Raw genomic sequence first — 22,803 nt, forward strand, 5'->3', positions numbered from 1 at the left:
TTGGATGACATTTCGACAGACACGTTAGGTCCGGACAAGTGAGGGGATTTCTGAATCGCAAAATTATTAGTGGAATTGTTATAGTGGAGGAGTTGAGTCCCTTCACGGAATGAGCCCCACTTAAGTCGACAGGTTGTACGTGTTTCTCTCTGACTTATGTGTAATCTTAGTATAATCCACCCATGTTTACGCACCGAGCCGCAGCCGGTCGCGTCAGTAAATCCGAAAAATTTTGGACCTCTGTCCATGGACGGAAGGAGAGGAGAGAAGAAGAGATGAATTCGTGCGGCTCGTGTATGAAAAGGTACAAGCGAGTCACGCTTGTTGCGGAGCTCATAATTAAAGGGGGGAAAATTTCAGTTGACATCCTCGACCGATTTTGTGATTTCAAGTTCATTCTTGGGATTTATCTCAAAATCGGTTTTTTATTTATTTTTGGCAAGGGATTTATTTTTTTTGGAACTTTTTGATGATTATTAGTCTTAGTGGACCTTGGGAATTCATCAAAGGTTTTTGCCTATCTTATACTTGATTAAAAGGAAGTGACACGTCAATTTCCTCGACCGGATTTTTTGCCCGAAAAATGTTTTTGAGGGTTTTTGTAGTTTATATCAGGTCGTTTTTGGGTGAATAAGTACCTAAAGGTCTGGCTGTACGAAGAGCTAGCAAAACCGAAGCGTAGAAAAAACACAAGCAGTGTTGTTGATTTCTCCATAAGCCACCATGTTAGAAATGCCGGTTTGGTTCACACTTTGTATAAGTCAGAAATTAAATCCCTTTATGAATAAAATCCAGGAGTAACATACATGAATGGATTTATTATGGCTTTGACAATCTATTTATAGCAAAATTTACACAAATTAATATCGATTGACTTAAAAAATGTCGAAAAAACACGAGCAGTCGTTGCTTTTCCCGTAAGCCGCCGTGATAAGAAATGCTTGTCGGTTCACACTTGGTTTAAGTCTCAATTTACTTCCTTTTTGGAATATTATTCCAGAGTATGATACATTAATGGATTCACTATGGCTTTTAATTACCAGTTTGCAGCAAAATTTGCAAAAATTAATGATGATTGAATTAACGATGTCGAAAAAACACAAGTAGTTCTTGATTTCTCCATAAGCCACAATGATGATAATTGCCGTCGGGTTCACACTTGGTTCACACTTTTCGGAGCACAAGCGGCTCGGAAAGGCCCGTTAATGGATTGACTTCATCGGCGCTCCAGTACATTGCGACTCTATTGTACTCTATGGTTCAGAGCGAATCGGAGAACCGGAACGAAAGTAGAGCTCGCGCTACTGGTAGAGGAAAGTGAAAGTGAAAACTAGGGTTTCGGCGTTAGCCGCGAGAGAGCGCACCAATGCTGATTCAGAAACGAATCTGCAGGTGTTCATTGGTTGAGAAGTAACTGCATCATGAAGAATGTGGCCACCACAATTGAGTCCTTATTTTTACTGAACTTCAGACAGTGGGAAACGCACACAGAACTGTTGTCAAATTAAATGATGTTTTTAATTAATAATAATGGAAATATCGTGATCTTTTTATCCAAAGGAGTGACGCCAAATCACGGATCGGTTGGGAACAATTGAATCTATGAATCGCTGCATTGCAGCTAGTGTCCTTTGTCCACCCAATGACAAAAAATTATGTTGGTACCTGCACTTGGTATAAAGATTGACAACTGACTTGACCTATTTAATTTATTATCTTATGTGTTCTTAATGCAGTAAATAAGTCTGGAGATCTAAGTATTGGCATGAGTTCATTAGAAAAAAAGGCTCATCTGAATGTGAGAGGCCAAAGCGGTACTTACGGTCACCATACCTGGGTTCGTAGGCTCACCCTCGTACCTACTGAGACGGCAATCTCCATCTCTTGATCGGAGGATATGCCGCACCTAGTTGGTAAGAGTGGAGAGGAATTTATGATTACATTGATACCATGGGGTCTAATTGTATTTAGCCTTGACTAACACGATCACACTTATTCCAATGGAACTAGGCAGGAACACGTACCTACGTATCTTACTACTGTAGTCCTCGTAACAGATAAGCAATTTATTCTGTTACGCTTTTGAATCTAGAGGAAGAATGGACGCACCCATTTCACACAGTAATCTATGCAAGAAAATGAAGCCTTCATTGTATTTTTATCATCAACTTATGAAATTATGAGAATAAAACGGGTACATACCTTTCATTAAAGACCTTGTTATACATTGTTGGGCAAAATGAAGTTTCTAACAACTCCTGACGCAAAATCAAAGAGACTCAGAAGAAACCAATCTGAGCAAATGCTCACAGTCAAAGACCTTTGATTATGTGACATTAAGTTGACCTATGATTGAACTGTTCCGAAAAGGGATGGAATTGTGCCTCACATACTCAGGTTCGCAAGCCACGCGTAACAAGAACGGTAGAAGAGATAGGAGGATTCCAAGATAAATCATGAAGGAAACATGTTCTTAATGTAAATAACATACACTTCAGAGAAGCATAATCACTCCAGAGCACATAGGTTGATGGCAAGATATAGAGCGAATGAATTTTGGTCGAAGTTCAGTGACAGTCGCATGTGAAGGCCGAGGCTCATATTCCAGTAATTTTTAGACTTTAGTAGTGAGAATACATTATGTGATGTAAATGCTGCTTTCTTTGGAGAGTTTGGCACAATTTCGGTGTAATTTCGTTAACGTAATTTACCTGAATTATGTACATCTATCGCTTAGGCTTAGGTCAGGTACTGACATAAACATGACGGCATAACCTCACTTAAAAATTTGTCACATTTTCGTTCAATAAAATAAAGATACCACTTGAACATTTTAAGAGAAACTAAGGTAATAGTATATCGGGCTCCAGTAGAACACGTGAGACGTAATAATATGAATATGTAAATATAGTAGTTAGCATCTACAAAGAATTAAACTCTTATCCAAATTAGGTATAAATCTATTCACAACTAGTTGGAGGCTGGTAACGACCGACCAGGGGAATTTCGTTCCCGAAACTCGAGCTGAACTGGCAGAACTGAACGGAATCAACCAATAGCATTGAACCACTAGTGAACCACTACCGGTTTTTCTCTAAATTCAAAAGATTACAGCGAAAATTGTGAAAGATATTAGCCGATGCTGAATTATCCGTGCGATGAAGCCCTATTAAATGTGGTAGAAATGAAATCCTCATATCCTCAACCTTGATCCTTTGTAGGTTTCACTGGAATCGGCCAACGTGTAAGCGAGAAATCTGCTGTGAAAGGTGGTCTTGACGGGGAGGTCGGCAGTCAGTTTAGTCGTTTTTACGTAATTTCTCTTCTAAAACATTTGGAATATTAAAATAAAGTCAAAAGCGGCACACACGGTAACATGGCGATTCTTTAGGTACCCACTTTTATGGGTCTAAGGTTTACCGTTATCGCGGAGTTTGAGTGACTTTCTCAGGACCCTGGATTCTTGAAATTCAAAGAGCCTCGCCAAGTTTAGCCCCTTTTTTTTATACCCGAGTTGGTCAACCGGACAGCGCTCAAATGAAAGCCTATGGTAAGGCAAACTTCCATGCAAAGTTTCAACTTGAAGTGACCCCTGGTTTAAGCTGTACAGCGTTGCCAATTTTCCAGTTTCATGTGTTAAAATCAAGGATATTGGACTATTAGTCCGGTGCATAAGTAGACTATTATACCCAAGTTGGTCAACGGGACAGGGCTCAAACGAAAGCTTATGGTAAGGCAAACTTCCAGGAAAAGTTTCAACTTGAAGTGAAACCTCGTTTAGGCTGTACAGCGTTGCCAATTTTCCATTTTTATGCGCTAAACTCACGAAATACTGAATCATCATGGTTCAACAGACTATTATACCCGAGTTGGTCAACGAGACAGGGCTCAAACGAAAGCTTATGGTAAGGCAAACTTCCAGGAAAAGTCTCAACTTGAAGTGAAACCTCGTTTAGGCTGTACAGCGTCGCCAATTTTCCATTTTTATGCGCGAAAAACCCGGAAAAACCCTAATTTTATGTTAAAAAAATTAATAATAAATTGGCAACACTGCTTCGAAACGTTCAAGATGGCCTTTAGTTGCGCTTCTATTCGATCTCAGGGTAGTATTCAGCTCGTAGACCGATGCACTAGTCTGTTTAATTATGATGCACTGGACTATTAGTCCCTTCATTTTGGCACATAAAAATGGAAAATTGGCAACGCTGTACAGCCTAAACGAGGTTTCACTTCAAGTTGAAACTTTTCCCAGAAGTTTGCCTTACCATAAGCTTTCGTTTGAGCCTTGCCTCGTTGACCAACTCGGGTATACTAGTCTGTTGAACCATGATGATTCAGTATTTCGTGAGTATAGCGCATGAAAATGAAAAATTGGCGACGCTGTACAGCCTAAACGAGTTTTCACTTCAAGTTGAAACTTTCCCCGGAAGTTTGCCTTACCATAAGCTTTCGTTTGAGCCCTGTCTCGTTGACCAACTCGGGTATAATAGTCTGTTGAACCATGATGATTCAGTATTTCGTGAGTTTAGCGCATAAAAATGGAAAATTGGCAACGCTGTACAGCCTAAACGAGGTTTCACTTCAAGTTGAAACTTTTCCTGGAAGTTTGCCTTACCATAAGCTTTCGTTTGAGCCCTGCCCCGTTGACCAACTTGGGTATAATAGTCTACTTATGCACCGGACTAATAGTCCAATATCCTTGATTTTAGCACATGAAACTGGAAAATTGGCAACGCTGTACAGCTTAAACCAGGGGTCACTTCAAGTTGAAACTTTGCATGGAAGTTTGCCTTACCATAGGCTTTCATTTGAGCGCTGTCCGGTTGACCAACTCGGGTATAAAAAAAGGGGCTAAAAAACACCACTTTTTGGCGAGGCTCTTTCCCGGCAAAGTAAAAAGTAAAATTTTCCTTGTTTTGGGTCATTAAGTGCTTATAACTTTTTGAAAACTCAATGGATCTTAATGAAACTCTTCCACTTTGTAGTCCTAATTGAGATGCGTCCGTAGACACCAAGATCGTAGGAATCCGTGCCGTCGTTTGGGCTGCAGTCGAATGGCAATCGAATCAATTTTCAAGTAAGGGAGTTGCCTGTGACTAAGAGTGTCGGCCACCCGTTTGTTATCGGGACTTTAGTAGGACGTCATTTTCCTCGACCGGGGGTGGCTACCGCCACTCTTGACATGCGATAATCGATCCTAGCTCACTATATATCGATATATAGATATCGATTTGCCTTATGTATTTGTTGTGTTTGATGTGTTTGTTGTGTTTGATTGTGTTTCATGATGTGTTTGATGTGTTTTATGATGTGTTTGTTGTGTTTGATTGTATCTCATGATATGTTTTATGTGCTTTTTGTGTTTGTTGTGTGTTGTGCGTCCTAACAAATGCATGAAACATACTAAACACTGAAACGATTTAAATAGAATTTATTTGGAATTAATATAATATAAATCGATCAGCACTGAACGCCTCGGCGTGCGGGGTATCATGGTGTTTTCAATTACAGTTCTACGAACAAATACGGTATTAATGGCACGGAATTAACGGTACGGTATAAACAAATACTAGAACGGTTGATCGATCAAGTCGCCAGTTGACCATCCATCTTTTCCGTCTAAAATATGACCCAGGTTCTTTTATATTACTTGGTAAAGTTACGAATGCTCCCATTTAAACAATGTAAATTTTCATTTTTTGTCACAGTTCGTTTGAGCGTTCTGGGCAAATTTCCATGATTTTTGCGGTTGTCGACAGGTGATAGTCCCTAGACAAGCCTGCGCTAATCAGATCTTGGAAATAAGACCCAGATTTTTTTATGTAAGAGTAGACTAGGGAGCTCCGACATTTCACCACCCGCCAGCTGGGAGCGCCGCGGCCGGCGGCGCTCATGAAATTCTCCCCTGTGCTCAATCGAGGGACCTCAGAAAGAGGGCAATATTTGAAATTTCCGTCAATAAAAAATGGCGGGACTTTCAAATTAAGCTGGAAATGTTGAATCTTGGTCTTTTAGAAAGGTAAGGTTAGTGAATCGAAGGTATGCTCTTTTGCTACTGACAATTCAAAAGTGACGGAACGATCCGCTCCGTTGGTTCCGTTTCATTTCAGTCTTGGCGTAAAGTTTGAAATAAATGCCGATTTTTTTATTCAATTCTTATTGGTCCAAGCGCTTCCTGCTAGGGGGAGATTAGACGAATGAGAGTCGGGTATGAAAATATTTTCATTTTTTTGGTAGTTCTTTCGTCGAAGCGGGCCTAAGAGAGCAAAGCGCTTCCTGGGGTTTCGGCCGCCCAGTAGAATTATAGGCGGCGAAACCCTCGCGCACATACGGCATCACCAGCCGCCGCACAAGAGTCTGCTTGTCAGGAGTCTTGGACAAAGCAGCTTCAAAAAGTGACCCCATCGGCGCTTCAGTACATAGCAACTCTATTGTACTCTGTGGTCCACACTCTCTCTATATAGGTACTCTAGCCGCAATACTACGCAGCCGCAATACTACGCAGCCGCAATACTACGCAGCCGCAATACTACGCAGCCGCAATACTCCGCAACCGCAACCCCTCGTTCTTTTCAATTCCGCCCATCTTTTTCTGCAAGCATAGAATAATAAATAGCTGCGCTAGAAGAAGCGCCACGGGAAAGAATCCACAACATGCCTACGAATGACCTTGAAGTGCTCGACCGACGTCGATACGCTGTAATTTTTTTTAGATCCTTTGCCCAATATTCGCGCGATGCACGAAAGATATAACTTTTCCAATTGCAATCAACACTTTCATAGACACCTTTTGTAAAATGTCCTGATGGAATAAGCAACTTCCCTTCTCAGATTTATTTTCTGAGTCAACCGACCTGAGCCGAGCAAAGATTATGAAGAGCAGTCGACTTCTGAGAGTGGTGAACTGAGATTCATAACGAACAATAATAACATGGTTAACCGAGATTTTTCAAGATCATTATAGCTACGTTTATGTGAGGCTCGAAACCGAGGTTTCACGAAACCCGAGTTTGTAATGCAAGTTTTCGCCGTCGGATTTATGCGGGCGCTGTAACCCGACTTTCGCGGGAAATCAAACTTTCCGATTCTGGCGCTGTTTATGCGCATATTTTCGATTGAACTTGAATTTCATGCGTTGGCGCCATTTTCACAAGCTATACTTCATTTTTTCACTAGCTATGTTTATGCGAGCCTCTTAACCTAACTTCAATCGAAACCTGAGTTTGAAACCAAGGTTCAAATCACGGCATAAACGATACGGAACTAACGAAATGTAGGTTTCCGAAATTTGTGTTTGAAACCTTATTTTACACTAAAGACTAGGTTTTCGCACTCCGCATAAACGAACCGGAGGTTGAAATTAGTTGAAATTCGACTTCAAATGCGATTTTCAGGTGCGCGATCGGCAATATGGCGGATTTATTAGCTACGTTTATGCGAGGCTCGAAACCGGGGTTTCATGAAACCCGAGTTTGTAATGCAAGTTTCCTCCGTCGGGTTTATGCGGGCGCTGTAACCCGACTTTCGCGGGAAATCAAACTTTCCGATTTTGGCGCTGTTTATGCGCATATTTTCGATTGAACTTGAATTTCATGTTGGCGCCATTTTCACAAGCTATACAGGCTATACTTCATTTTTCCACTATGAATTGATTCAATAAATTATTAGGTATTACTCTTTTAACCTGTGTATGTTCAATTTTTCCACAATATATAAGCGGAGGCTTCATCTTCACTAGAAAAGCCTGTACTGACTTTCTGAGCAACAGTTGGAAAAATGACAGTAGATGTTTAATCATTTCACGTTCATCTTTAAAATTGAATGAATACCTAATCGCAACAACCCTCCAAATCATGCTCGAGCTTACATTCTGAGTTCAGAAAAGTTGCCATAGGTAATTTTTAGTCATGTTAAAAATAATTATGGCAGGCGCAGTCATCATGTTGTTGATTGAGCTTCTAATGATCTTACAATAGGTACTTAGATATAGGCATTGAAAGTGTAGGAGTGCTAATCCAGTAAAGCACCGCACTTTCACTCCATGCTGTCGTAAAGATTGTGTGTCTGCCATTATTGTAGTGAAACAAATAAAGAATCGGGATATACTTATGGGAATTCCTCCTTCAAGATATGATCAAAATAAGCAGATATTGATAGGTCAACAATGTATCGCTGAAGCAGAAGCGTCTAAATCCTCTTGAGGCAACGGACGGTGACAATCTCAACAAACTGGTGACGCTTCACAAATTTTGAATTTCCACATTCCCAGAGACACGCGCTGAAATCCTGTTTCTCATCCCTCTTTCCCACTGCTCTCCGAGTCCATGAGCAAGACAGGAAGAAAATAGGCAAGCTACCACCACTGTTTGCCTACCTATGTGTGTTTTTCTTAAACTTGATTTTCAAAGGTGACTCATGTAAAGAGCAACTGACAAACAAGATTTCAGAACCTGCCATTGCATTTCACTAATCTAAGACACAAACCCAACCTTACCATTGATATTCTTTCGCTTAGACTGTATATTATTCTCCCACTGAGATTCGATATGAACTCAATTCAAAAATCCTTCTGAATTTAATTATTCAGGTAGATTGGAATCTGGAGCTCTCAGTCTATCTGTAAAGCGCATTTACTAACATTCACTGCTGTCACAAGATATTTTTGCACAGGCAGAGCCACTTTCCACAGTTGATGCATCTCTAACGCCAAAGCTCAATTTAGCAAGTGGTTCAACGACCAAAAATTGTTACACGCCTCAATAAAAACCTTATTCTTATCTCAAATTGAAAATCATGGATCACAGAGCACTCACCGAAGAATCTCCTTCCTTCTGCATCAGTATGAGAAGAGTGACGATACTTTGGAGCAATAACTTTGAACTAGTTTCAATAAATGATGGCTTCAGAATTTGAGTCATCATTTACTAGAGATTGGATCAAAGAAATAAGTCAGCAGGTCACGGTTGTGGCTGGAGTCACACTTCCAGTCGGACAACCAGGAAATAGATACACGGATAACACACAAATTCAAGAGCTATGCAGCTCTGACTGGATCAGATTTTAGATTTAATCGGTAGATTGAAATGAAAAAATTCGGTGCACTACTTAAAGGGAAGCAGGGTGCCTTATCTTGAAATCTTAGGCAAATCGTTTGGATACAGTAAAAAAGTTCTCCGCAGATGATGAACTGGTAGGTAAGGCTATTACTCAATTGTAGCCTGTAAAGCTCTTTGCTTGCTTTGCTTCTGTAGTCATAAAATGTTGATTAGAGTTGCAAGAATTATCTGAAAAAGCAGTAATAAGCCTGGATTCCATCTGACACTAAACACCTTCACTACAAAATAACGTCCTACGTTTAGCTAAATAAGGATAAGTAAGCCACATATAACTGAAGGAATCACGTAAAAGTGCTTAAGCAACAATTGTAGTAAAATTATGATTGTAAAAAATGTTGAATAATGGCAAAATTAAAGCTAAATCGTGGGATAAGCACCAGTTGTTTACGAATGTTATGATAATAAATCCGCCATATTGCCGATCGCGCACCTGAAAATCGCATTTGAAGTCGAATTTCAACTAATTTCAACCTCCGGTTCGTTTATGCGGAGTGCGAAAACCTAGTCCTTAGTGTAAAATAAGGTTTCAAACACAAATTTCGGAAACCTACATTTCGTTAGTTCCGTATCGTTTATGCCGTGATTTGAACCTTGGTTTCAAACTCAGGTTTCCATTGAAGTTAGGTTAAGAGGCTCGCATAAACATAGCTAATATCATACCGTTCGTAAACAACTGGTCCTTATCCCACGATTTAGCTTTAATTTTGCCATTATTCAACATTTTTTACAATCATAATTTTACTATAATTGTTGCTTAAGCACTTTTACGTGATTCCTTCAGTTATATGTGGCTTACTTATCCTTATTTAGCTAAACGTAAGACGTTATTTTCTAGTGAAGGTGTTTAGTGTCAGATGGAATCCAGGCTTATTACTGCTTTTTCAGATTATTCTTGCAACTCTAATCAACATTTTATGACTACAGAAGCAAAGCAAGCAAAGAGCTTTACAGGCTACAATTGAGTAATAGCCTTACCCACCAGTTCATCATCTGCGGAGAACTTTTTTACTGCATCCGCACGATTTGCCTAGGATTTCAAGATAAGGCACCCTGCTTCCCTTTAAGTAGTGCACCGAATTTTTTCATTTCAATCTACCGATTAAATCTAAAATCTGATCCAATCAGAGCTGCATAGCTCTTGAATTTGTGTGTTATCCGTGTATCTATTTCCTGGTTGTTCTACTGGAAGTGTGACTCCAGCCACAACCGTGACCTGCTGACTTATTTCTTTGATCCAATCTCTAGTAAATGATGACTCAAATTCTGAAGCCATCATTTATTGAAACTAGTTCAAAGTTATTGCTCCAAAGTATCGTCACTCTTCTCATACTGATGCAGAAGGAAGGAGATTCTTCGGTGAATGCTCTGTGATCCAAGATTTTCAATTTGAGATAAGAATAAGGTTTTTATTGAGGCGTGTAACAATTTTTGGTCGTTGAACCACTTGTCATAATTGAGCTTTGGCGTTAGAGATGCATCAACTGTGGAAAGTGGCTCTGCCTGTGCAAAAATATCTTGTGACAGCAGTGAATGTTAGTAAATGCGCTTTACAGATAGACTGAGAGCTCCAGATTCCAATCTACCTGTATAATTAAATTCAGAAGGATTTTTGAATTGAGTTCATATCGAATCTCAGTGGGAGAATAATATACAGTGTAAGCGAAAGAATATCAATGGTAAGGTTGGGTTGGTGTCTTAGGTTAGTGAAATGCAATGGCAGGTTCTGAAATCTTGTTTTTCAGTTGCTCTTTACATGAGTCACCTTTGAAAATCAAGTTTAAGAAAAACACACATAGGTAGGCAAACAGTGGTAGGTAGCTTGCCTATTTTCTTCCTGTCTTGCTCATGGACTCGGAGAGCAGTCGGAAAGAGGGGTGAGAAACAGGATTTCAGTGCGTGTCTCTGGGAATGTGGAAATTCAAAATTTGTGAAGCGTCACCAGTTTGTTGAGATTGTCACCATCCATTGCCTCAAGAGGATTTAGACGCTTCTGCTTCAGCGATACATTGTTGACCTATCAATATCTGCTTATTTTGATCATATCTTGAAGGAGGAATTCCCATAAGTATATCCCGATTCTTTATTTGTTTCACTACAATAATGGCAGACATACAATCTTTACAACAGCATGGAGTGAAGGTGCGGTGCTTTGCTTGCGGATTAGCACTCGTACACTTTCAATGCCTATATCTACCTATTGTAAGATCATTAGAAGCTCAATAAACAATATGATGAATTTCTGCGCCTGCCACAATTATTTTTAACAGCACTTAAATTACCTAAGGCAACTTTTCTGAACTCAGAATGTAAGCTCGAGCATGATTTGGAGGGTTGTTGCGATCAGGTATTAATTCAATTTTAAAGATGAACGTAAAATGATTAAACATCTACTGTCATTTTTCCAACTGTTGCTCAGAAAGTCAGTATAGGCTTTTCCAGTGAAGATGAAACCTCCGCTTATATATTGTGGAAAAATTGAACATACACAGGATAAAAGAGTAATACCTAATAATTTATTGAATCAATTCATAGTGGAAAAATGAAGTATAGCTTGTGAAAATGGCGCCAACATGAATTTCAAGTTCAATCGAAAATATGCGCATAAACAGCGCCAAAATCGGAAAGTTTGATTTCCCGCGAAAGTCGGGTTACAGCGCCCGCATAAACCCGACGGAGGAAACTTGCATTACAAACTCGGGTTTCGTGAAACCCCGGTTTCGAGCCTCGCATAAACGTAGCTACTATGAATTGATTCAATAAAATTATTATTACTCTTTTATCCCGTGTATGTTCCACAATTTTTCCGCAATATATAAGCGGAGGCTTCATCTTCACTAGAAAAGCCTTTACTGACTCTCTGAGCAACAGTTGGAAAAATGACAGTGGATTTTTAATCATTTTACGTTCATATTTAAAAATTGAATGAATACCTAAGTAATCTCAACAACCCTTTAAATCATGCTCGAGCTTATATTCTGAGTTCAGAAAAGTTGCCATAGGTAATTTTAGTGATGTTAAAAATAATTGTGGCAGGCGCAGAAATTCATCATATTGTTTATTGAGCTTCTAATGATCTTACAATAGGTAGATATAGGCATTGAAAGTGTAGGAGTGCTAATCCAGTAAAGCACCGCACCTTCACTCCATGGAGTCGTAAAGATTGTATGTCTGCCATTATTGTAGTGAAACAAATAAAGAATCGGGATATACTTATGGGAATTCCTCCTTCAAGATATGATCAAAATAAGCAGATATTGATAGGTCAACAATGTATCGCTGAAGCAGAAGCGTCTAAATCCTCTTGAGGCAACGGACGGTGACAATCTCAACAAACTGATGACGCTTCACAAATTTTAAGTTTCCACATTCCCAGAGACACGCGCTGAAATCCTGTTTCTTACCCCTCTTTCCGACTGCTCTCCAAGTCCATGAGCAAGACAGGAAGAAAATAGGCAAGCTACCTACCACTGTTTGCCCACCTATGTGTTTTTTTTCTTAAACTTGATTTTCAAAGGTGACTCATGTAAAGAGCAACTGACAAACAAGATTTCAGAACCTGCCATTGCATTTCACTAACCTAAGACACAAACCCAACCTTACCATTGATATTTTTTCGCTTACACTGTATATTATTCTCCCATTGAGATTCGATAGGAACTCAATTCAAAAATGCTTTTGAATTTAATTATTCGGGTAGATTGGAATCTGGAGCTTTCAGTCTATCTGTAAAGCGCATTTACTAACATTCACTGCTGTCACAAGATATTTTTGCATAGGCAGAGCCACTTTCCAAAGTTGATGGATCTCTAACGCCAAGGCTCAATTATGACAAGTGATTCAACGATCAAAAATTGTTACACGCCTGAATAAAAACCGTATTCTTATCTCAAATTGCAAATCTTGGATCACAGAGTACTCACCAAAAAATCTCCTTCCTCCCGCCTCATTTTAAGGAGAGTGACGATACTTTGGAGCAATAACTTTGAACTAGTTTCAATAAATGATGGCCTCAGAATTTTGGTCTCACACTTCCAGTAGGACAACCAGGAAATAGATACATGGATAACACACAAATTCAAGAGCTAGGTACACAGCTCTGATTGGATCAGATTTTAGATTTAATCGGTAGATTGAAATTAAAAAATTCGGTGCACTACTTAAAGGGAAGCAGGGTGCCTTATCTTGAAATCTTAGGGAAATCGTGTGGATACAGTAAAAAAGTTCTCCGCAGATGATGAACTGGTAGGTAAGGCTATCACTCAATTGTAGCCTGTAAAGCTCTTTGCTTGCTTTGCTTCTGTAGTCATAAAATGTTGATTAGAGTTGCAAGAATTATCTGAAAAAGCAGTAATAAGCCTGGATTCCATCTGACACTAAACACCTTCACTACAAAATAACGTCCTACGTTTAGCTAAATAAGGACAAATAAGCCACATATAACTGAAGGAATCACGTAAAAGTGCTTAAGCAACAATGATAGTAAAATTATGATTGTAAAAAATGTTAAATAATGGCAAAATTAAAGCTTAATCGTGGGATAAGCACCAGTTGTTTACGAACGTTATGATAATAAATCCGCCATATTGCCGATCGCGCACCTGAAAATCGCATTTGAAGTCGAATTTCAACTAATTTCAACCTCCGGTTCGTTTATGCGGAGTGCGATAACCTAGTCTTTAGTGTAAAATAAGGTTTCAAACACAAATTTCGGAAACCTACATTTCGTTAGTTCCGTATCGTTTATGCCGTGATTTGAACCTTGGTTTCAAACTCAGGTTTCGATTGAAGTTAGGTTAAGAGGCTCGCATAAACATAGCTATTGAAAACACTGTTCTATTGAAAAGATTGCCGTGGCTCGTCTAATAGCGAAGCTTCTTCTTATTCTATGCTGCAAGCACAGCGGCAGGAGCTGGTGAAGGGTATAAGGAGGCTCCCCTTACATCCTCCCCAAAACTTTTTAGAATTTTCCTAAGCTAATGGAGAGTGTTACATGGCGATGAATAGTAAATGTTTCTGGAACTTTTTAGAACTCTCGACTTTTTTCCCATTGATGATTCTACCGATCAGACACCCGAGGAAGTTACAAAGACTCTCATTAGTCCTCTCTGGAACTTTCTGGAAACGGACTTCTGTAAAGTGACTTATGATGACCGATAATGATGGTTTTTCTGGAAATTTCTTATATTTTCTCTAAGTGATTGGTAATGAATTTGACGCTTCCCTCACATCCTTTCTGGAACTATCTAAAAAAAATTGGACCTCAGGAAGAGTGGCGAGAGGCAACGAGTGGTAGTAGTTTCTGGAACTTTCTCTAATTTAATCAAAGTGTTATTAAGAGGGAAATAGCTTGCTTCACTCATGTAGCAAGTGATGGGGGTACAGGGGGCCAAGCCACCTGGCTAGTTTCAATTTACGACTCAAAATTATAAGTACTGTTTATTTATCTTGTGTTGCAGTGGTTTAGTACTTCAAGATCTGACCTTTGTACACATTGGCAACAGTGATTTTCTCAGCGAGGGTATCATCAACTTTTCTAAGCGGTGGCAGCAGTTCAACATAGTTGAAAACATGAAAAGATTCCAAAAAGCGTGAGTTTATCTTTTCTTATCAACTTTGCATTTACTCAGTACTATTTCTCATGCGTTAAATTAGCTTTCAAATGCCTCACCGCAGCAAGACCTGGTAATCATGAGGGTAAATGCTCTCCTTAATCCCTATTTAGGATAGGTACTTAAGTTCTTGAATAATGTTAAAGCACTGAGAGAAATCGTGTTAAAATATCATGGTCGGTCAAAAGAAATGTTAACTCTTTTCTTTTCTGTCAGTCATGTATCCATCCTAAAACTGAGTCCTCATAAATATATGTAAATCAATCAATGAATCTTTTTGTTTCAGAACTTACAATTTCAAAGAACACGAAAAAATTATTGCCTTATTCAACAATTTTGACAATTTCCTGTGTGAAGAAACCATGTGGCAAATCAGTGAAAATATTAAACCTCGAGGACAATCTAAGAAACCTAATTAATCATTGTATACTAAATCAAAGTTTAATCTCCAGAGCACTCACCAAGAACCAAGTTTTGCATCTGTTACTCCACAATATGCTTAACCATCTTAGCACCAAGGTAAAGTGATCTACCCATTTTCCGTTTCAAAAGAGGAACCAGACAGAAACTAAAGGAGTTCATAAGACCTACCAGTTAAATAGTTGAACTATCTGGGTTCCCACCAATCTGGAAAAGTCAGGGGAAAAAGGAAGGGCCGGGAAAACCCGAGAAAAGTCAGGGCATTTGCTTCACCAGCCTGGAATATTTAAAGATGAAACAAAGTACGAAAATAGTCCTTTTTATTTGCAGGTATCGGGTCGGAGTACTTTAACTACCCGCCATTTGTTGCATTCCAACCCGGCGCACAGTTTGTCAAAACCCGAATCCAGCAGTTCAAAATCCGACTTTAGCCGCTCAAAACTCCCCTACTATGCGGTCAAAAAATAAGATTATTTGATTATTATGTTCGATTATTTTAAAAAAATTGTATTATGTACGTAATACAATTTTTTTCGAGGATATGACAGTGCAGTTTCTGTCCACAATTGACTGATTTTTGCCGTAATAGGAAGAAAATACAGTTAAATTCTCTCAACAGTCTTCTTGTAAGTATATGTTGGAGTAAAGTTACAACTCTTTATGGGGGAAAAGACGAAATCAGTGGTATACTTGTTGCAAGAACACTTTTCAATCGACTAACGTATGGGAGAAAAGCAATGTATCGGAAAGGCAAAATAATCAAGTGCCAATTTTAAGTTTACAAGGCCATTGATGTGTGTCCATGTCTTGTTCTTCAGAGGCATGACTCATTTTCAAAAAACTGTCGGCATCTGGCCTTACAGGGGTTAACACCTACCTTGATACAATCCGAGAGTTGTCTTTAGACTGCCTTTTTTTCTTCAATCGATCACCAGGTTTTTTGGTGCTTGTCCTTAGACAAAGTATCGAGTTTTTTCACTGTGTATTTCGAGAGCCACCTAAGGGAATACTTCACAGAAATATCAGGAATTTCAGAGTCTGAATCCTCACTTAACTTATGATTGTAGTCATCAGGGAGACTTTCAATCTGTGCCGCCATCTTGCTCTTAATTCTTCTTTCCGTCTTCACAAACAGACACGGTGCAAGAGGATAAGGCCATTCCTTTGTTACTGTATGAGGGTTAGGGTGGTTCGTATTTTTCGACTTTTCGAAAATTAAATGTCTAACCTTCCTAAAAGTTGTCATTTGGTGGGAAAAGAACCTACAAAAAATTTCAGCCCGATCGGATCTATGGAACGCCGTTAGTGTCAAAACCCTTTTCTTGCGCGCGCGGAATTTTTTCTGGCGCGCGGAAAGAAAAAATCAGTTTTCGATGAAAATCTCTGAATTTCCGGATTCCGCGCCGGTTTTCGATATATTTGCGCCGTTTGTGTCAAAACTATTTTTTCCGGCGCGGCGCTCCAAATCTGTTCCGCGCGCGGAAGTTTCGATATATCGATTCCTGCTCGCCGTTTGTGTCAAAACTATTTTTTCCGGCGCGGCGCTCCAAATCTGTTCCGCGCGCAGAATTCTCGATATATCGATTCCTGCTCGCCGACTGTTTTTTCCGGCGCTGCACCAGAAAATAATTCCGCGCGCCACTTTTTCGATATATCGATTTTTCTGCGCGCGGAGAATATTATCTCTCTTTTGAACGATTTCCATTATCGATCCTCTGCGTGCCCCTGCCGTATGTGGGTCGCGGTCGTGTAAACAAACGCAGATTGATAACACAAATGATCCAAACAACTCGAAATCTCTTAATTTTAATTAATTTAAATCCATTTTCGACTTCAACCAAGCATTTGGCAATAATATTCATCGTATTTTACAACCTGGAGCCACGGCCTATCGGCTCATTTTAAGGTGCATTCTGAAAATCAGTTTTACAAGTCCAATGTCCAAACCCAGACTTTCTTCTTTTACTTTTTTTTAACCATTCTCTTTTCACTTTCGCCTCAAATCAAATGTTTTGCAGTTTTTTTATCTTAAGTAAGTGGTCCTGAATTCATTCAAGAGTTAGAAGTTCACGATTTATTTAGTATTATAGCCTTTTGACCTCTTAAGCTTTATCGATATGATCTCATGTAGTTCGAGGTTTCTTTGGCCCAAACCAAGTGATTACTTACACATCTGATGTGAGTCTTATGGCTCTTCAAATTCGCAGTGTAGAATTAAATCAGAGACTACAGTTACTTAATCCAGTTCTGCTCTCTTGTTCAATGTTTGTCATAAGTGTTTGTTCGTGTCTGTTCTTTATAAGTGACCACTGTAGTGCGTATACACAGTTATGCTATCGGTACAGGTATTATTTCTTGTTTTCTACAGTCAGGACTTTCTCTTAAGCGCAATAATTTACCAAAGAAATTCACCTAGTTGCGTAAATAATTTGGTGTATAGATATTCTGTTAATGTCTCCTTGCGGTGATGCAAAGTTTCTGAGATCTGTCATAAGTGGATTTTGCATTTAGACGGTCACTCTTGCCTGATAAAATTACTGCTCTAGCAGCTTCAAATTTATACTTTGATCTCTGATTCATCACTAAATGACACTCGTGCGGTGTCATTTATCTTTAATCAGTTCAAAGCTATTTCGACAATGAATCATCAAAGGTCCGATCGAAGAAGGAATTTTCTGGTGAGTGCTGCGGCTGAACCGACATCACAACTCAACTTTCAAAAGCATCAACTTATAAAAATTTATGAGGAAGTGGTAATGGTAAGTGGAAATCATGGTAGTGCTCGCTTCTTTCTTAAGCAAATTGTGCGCTCAAAATTTCAAAATCTACTCACCTGCATGTATATTTGAAGAGGAATACGACATGATATGTAGCAGGCTACACTTCATCTATTAATAATACGTAAATTTGTCTTCAGAGCATTCTTAGGAAACTTCCACAATTTTTAGTTTTGTTCCTGAGAGAAAATTTTGAGATAACTCTGCTGGTATTCCCAGTGTCTTTTCAGAAATTTTGTACTTCGTAGGTATCATCAAATACTTAAGTATCAACAGATATTGTACAAGATAGAAAATTTATTTGAGGATTCCTGCTAGTATGTTGTGTTTCCTGCAGCAACAAGGCTCATCACATTTCATGGAATGAAGTAATCAAAAACTGCTTACTTACCTACAGCTTGGTCAGTTTCATGTCTTTCTAGAGTGAAGAAAATATTTTTTTTCTCTCTATTTAAGAATTCAGGGTGAATCAAACCTGTCCAACAAAAATTTTAATAAAATGCCTTTGTTCAAAAACACCTAAGAATCATTTCAATTGTAAAGATGCCGACGATTCTGGTTAAAAGTCCGAAAGTCGGCTGATTTACTGAATTTCTCAGGTACAGACGGATGGAAGGATTTTGAAAAGACATAGAATTACATCCTCCCATAAGAATAAGTCAGGAACATGGTTAAGGTTATCTGGGGATGACATTTGTAACATTTCGTTGCATGATTTTATAATCGAAGAGAAACAGAAAGTCTGAAACTTTGTAAATCTACGTACATGGTTTTCTAGTTAGGCTATGACATCGATATGCTCGTTTTGTTATCAATTAATCTCCACAAAGGTAAGCATACCTACAAACACTGTTCCACAAGAGATACGAATGTAACTTGTGATACCTAAGTGACTTTACAAATCTTACCTGTTAAACTACCAGCTACCTGATTATTGAAACTATGTCAGCCCGATATGAAAAGACATAGCCCTATCTTCTCCATGTAATATATCGGAATTTGTTGTCTTGTCGGGTTGCTCTAAGCCTTCAATAATCGGCCTGCTGATGAGTTGCAAAATATTTCCACTTCCAGACGAATGATCATGTCTTGGTTGATGCTTTCGATAGTAGAGTTGTGATGTCGGTTCAGCCGCAGCACTCACCAGAAAATTCCTTCTTCGATCGGACCTTTGATGATTCATTGTCGAAATAGCTTTGAACTGATTAAAGATAAATGACACCGCACGAGTGTCATTTAGTGATGAATCAGAGATCAAAGTATAAATTTGAAGCTGCTAGAGCAGTAATTTTATCAGGCAAGAGTGACCGTCTAAATGCAAAATCCACTTATGACAGATCTCAGAAACTTTGCATCACCGCAAGGAGACATTAACAGAATATCTATACACCAAATTATTTACGCAACTAGGTGAATTTCTTTGGTAAATTATTGCGCTTAAGAGAAAGTCCTGACTGTAGAAAACAAGAAATAATACCTGTACCGATAGCATAACTGTGTATACGCACTACAGTGGTCACTTATAAAGAACAGACACGAACAAACACTTATGACAAACATTGAACAAGAGAGCAGAACTGGATTAAGTAACTGTAGTCTCTGATTTAATTCTACACTGCGAATTTGAAGAGCCATAAGACTCACATCAGATGTGTAAGTAATCACTTGGTTTGGGCCAAAGAAACCTCGAACTACATGAGATCATATCGATAAAGCTTAAGAGGTCAAAAGGCTATAATACTAAATAAATCGTGAACTTCTAACTCTTGAATGAATTCAGGACCACTTACTTAAGATAAAAAAACTGCAAAACATTTGATTTGAGGCGAAAGTGAAAAGAGAATGGTTAAAAAAAAGTAAAAGAAGAAAGTCTGGGTTTGGACATTGGACTTGTAAAACTGATTTTCAGAATGCACCTTAAAATGAGCCGATAGGCCGTGGCTCCAGGTTGTAAAATACGATGAATATTATTGCCAAATGCTTGGTTGAAGTCGAAAATGGATTTAAATTAATTAAAATTAAGAGATTTCGAGTTGTTTGGATCATTTGTGTTATCAATCTGCGTTTGTTTACACGACCGCGACCCACATACGGCAGGGGCACGCAGAGGATCGATAATGGAAATCGTTCAAAAGAGAGATAATATTCTCCGCGCGCAGAAAAATCGATATATCGAAAAAGTGGCGCGCGGAATTATTTTCTGGTGCAGCGCCGGAAAAAAACAGTCGGCGAGCAGGAATCGATATATCGAGAATTCTGCGCGCGGAACAGATTTGGAGCGCCGCGCCGGAAAAAATAGTTTTGACACAAACGGCGAGCAGGAATCGATATATCGAAAATTCCGCGCGCGGAACAGATTTGGAGCGCCGCGCCGGAAAAAATAGTTTTGACACAAACGGCGCAAATATATCGAAAACCGGCGCGGAATCCGGAAATTCAGAGATATTCATCGAAAACGGATTTTTTCTTTCCGCGCGCCAGAAAAAATTCCGCGCGCGCAAGAAAAGGGTTTTGACACTAACGGCGTTCCATACGGATCATCCTAAGTGGTGCCGCCCCACTACCCCCAAATACCCTTACTACCTCCCCTAGGGTGGGACTTTTTTTTTTAAATTGACAAAACCAAATATTGCACGGTCTTAAATGGTTCTATGTGATAAAAAACACGGTAGCCAAGAGGATTTTGAAAAAAAAAATTTGTAACCCGGGGCGCAAGAGCTGAAACATCGAGATTTTTCCAGTTTTTCTGGCATTTTCGCTGTATATTTTTGATATTTTTGCCCGCAACACGGATTTGATGCTAGATGTCCAAAAATTGATACATATCAGCACATACCTTGCAGATTAAGGGAAATTTTTTGTTTTTCACCTAGGTCACTCTCACTTCGCGTTGTACTGCCCAAACTCTTCGCTTGGCAGCTCTGAAAATCGAAATTTCCCCGTTTTTTAACGTATGATGAACTTTTTGAGCAGCCTATAATGGTAGTAAAAATCCGAAAATTGGTGGAAAGCAAGCCTATACCATCAGTATGAAAGGGCAAATTTCAGAAAACTTCTAGGTCTTTTATTTTTTGCCAAGCTATGCCCACAATGGTGGAAAATCCGTCAAAAATAGCTCAATTTTTACCGTTTTTTCGCGTTCGAAAATCTATCGTACACCCTGTAATGACAATGAAGGTCCGAAAATTTGTAGAAAGTAAGTTCATACCGTTTGTATGGAATTAAAAATTTTACTTGGTTCCTACATCTTGTATTCTTTGTCCTGCGATACTGGAAATAGCAGCGAAAACGTCCGAAATATCTCAACTTGGCCGTTTATGGAGAATTTTTTTGAACACCTTGTAGTGGCAGCGGAGGTCCTAGAATTTGTACAAAGTAAGTTCATACCCTCCGTAAGGAATAAAAAAATCTACTTGGTTCATATGTCTTACATTCCTCGTTGTGCGGTGCCCGCAATCGCATCGTCAAATATATCTAAATTCGGCCAATTTTTTTGCGAATTATTTTTTAGACACCCTTTACTGACAGTGGAGGTCCGAAAGTACGTAAGAAGCTAGTATGGAAAGAAAGAAACGGATACTTTTAGGTATTTTTGAAGTTTTCACTTCACTCTACGGCGCCTGGCGACAACAATAAGAAATGTAACCTTATGTCCATTGGAAAATGGACTTTCCGCTTTCGGTGTTTTTCCGGAAATTTTCCTGTTTAAAGTGCACAAATAAAATTGGTCTCCTCGGTATTCCAATTTCTGTGCATCTTGAGCTGCTAGAACCGAATATGACCAGACCGTTTTTTCTTATAACGTTTTAATTTTCTGGAAAAGCCGATTTTCTCGGCTAAAAAAGGCGACTGTCAGCCGTTTTCGTAGCAAATTTAAATGAACTGAAATTTTTTGCGGTCTTTGATTGGCAGCTTTTTGTGTATTTTGAGCCGCTAAATCTGAATAAGATGACCTCATTTTGTCAGGTTTTAGGAATTTATGACCAAGTAATGATAACAAGCGATTCGGGCAAGTCGGATTTTTATTTAGGTGTAAACATACGTTATATTGCAATCACATAACAACAGCAACTGAACTGAAAAGAAAGCAAGTAGGCATGATTGGAGTCTCAATCCGCTCACTCAGAAGATGAAACGCTCTAAGATGATTTTCTGCCCCGAAAACGCAGCCTCAGCATTTTATTGTTGTCTCTCTCTCCTTTTCTTATTTATCGATCTATCGCACTCTCGTAAGGTATTTTTCAGCTAGAGAATCATTTCAGAGCGCCTCCTTGCGAACACATGGTTGTCCCTTCTAGTTTGTTTTTCTCAGTTTTCTTTGTAAGTTTTACTAAATCCAACATACCTCCCAAAAAATTACAAAGTAAAAAATACATGGACTTAATAAAAAAAAAAAAATTAAATACATACAATATTATCTGTAGCTTTTCAGCTTTATTCCTTTTGTTCAAATTCTTCCACAAGCAACTCATGCTAAAACTTGGCGTGTTTGGGTTCTGGCAACGCCTTGGTTAAAATATCCCCCACCATCTCATCTGTACTAATGTGGTCCAATGCAACTCTCTTCTCAGCCACTATCGCTTTGATGAAATGGTGTTCCACTCCAATGTGCTTGCTCTCAGCTCAGAACCCCTCGTTCTTAGCAAGGTCAATTGCCCCAAGATTATGACTATACATTTCAATTTTTATATTTTCATCAACCAGCTCCTTGTGCAAGTTTCGCATTCTCGATGCCAAATTAGATTTTAATTCCTTGATAAGGTTTGTTGTTCCTGTGACTGTAACATCGTCAACATGGATTCCTATTTTTAGACCAGGCTTTACAAAAACGCAAGGGTCACTTAGACACTGTTTCAGACCTAATGTTAACAATACTTCAGT

At 39.0% G+C, this 22,803-nt stretch overlaps 1 protein-coding gene across 8 annotated transcripts in view; it reads left to right on the top strand.

Moving 5' to 3' along the window:
• Positions 1-22,803, top strand: part of C3G (C3G guanyl-nucleotide exchange factor) — a 358,778-nt gene that overhangs the window by 291,091 nt on the left and 44,884 nt on the right. For 7 of the 8 annotated variants that reach the window (XM_072297152.1, XM_072297154.1, XM_072297148.1 and 4 more), the window contains 2 exons: positions 14,573-14,704; positions 15,012-15,244. In XM_072297152.1, coding sequence (XP_072153253.1) covers positions 14,573-14,704; positions 15,012-15,144 — 265 coding nt within the window. In that variant the 3' untranslated portion in view covers positions 15,145-15,244. Of the gene's footprint in view, positions 1-14,572; positions 14,705-15,011; positions 15,245-15,475; positions 15,772-22,803 lie in introns of all 8 variants that reach the window. The other variant, XM_072297149.1, reaches the window with a different exon arrangement.

Source organism: Bemisia tabaci, chromosome 2 (genome assembly GCF_918797505.1).
Source record: "Bemisia tabaci chromosome 2, PGI_BMITA_v3".
In the NCBI taxonomy this organism is placed as follows: domain Eukaryota; kingdom Metazoa; phylum Arthropoda; class Insecta; order Hemiptera; family Aleyrodidae; genus Bemisia; species Bemisia tabaci.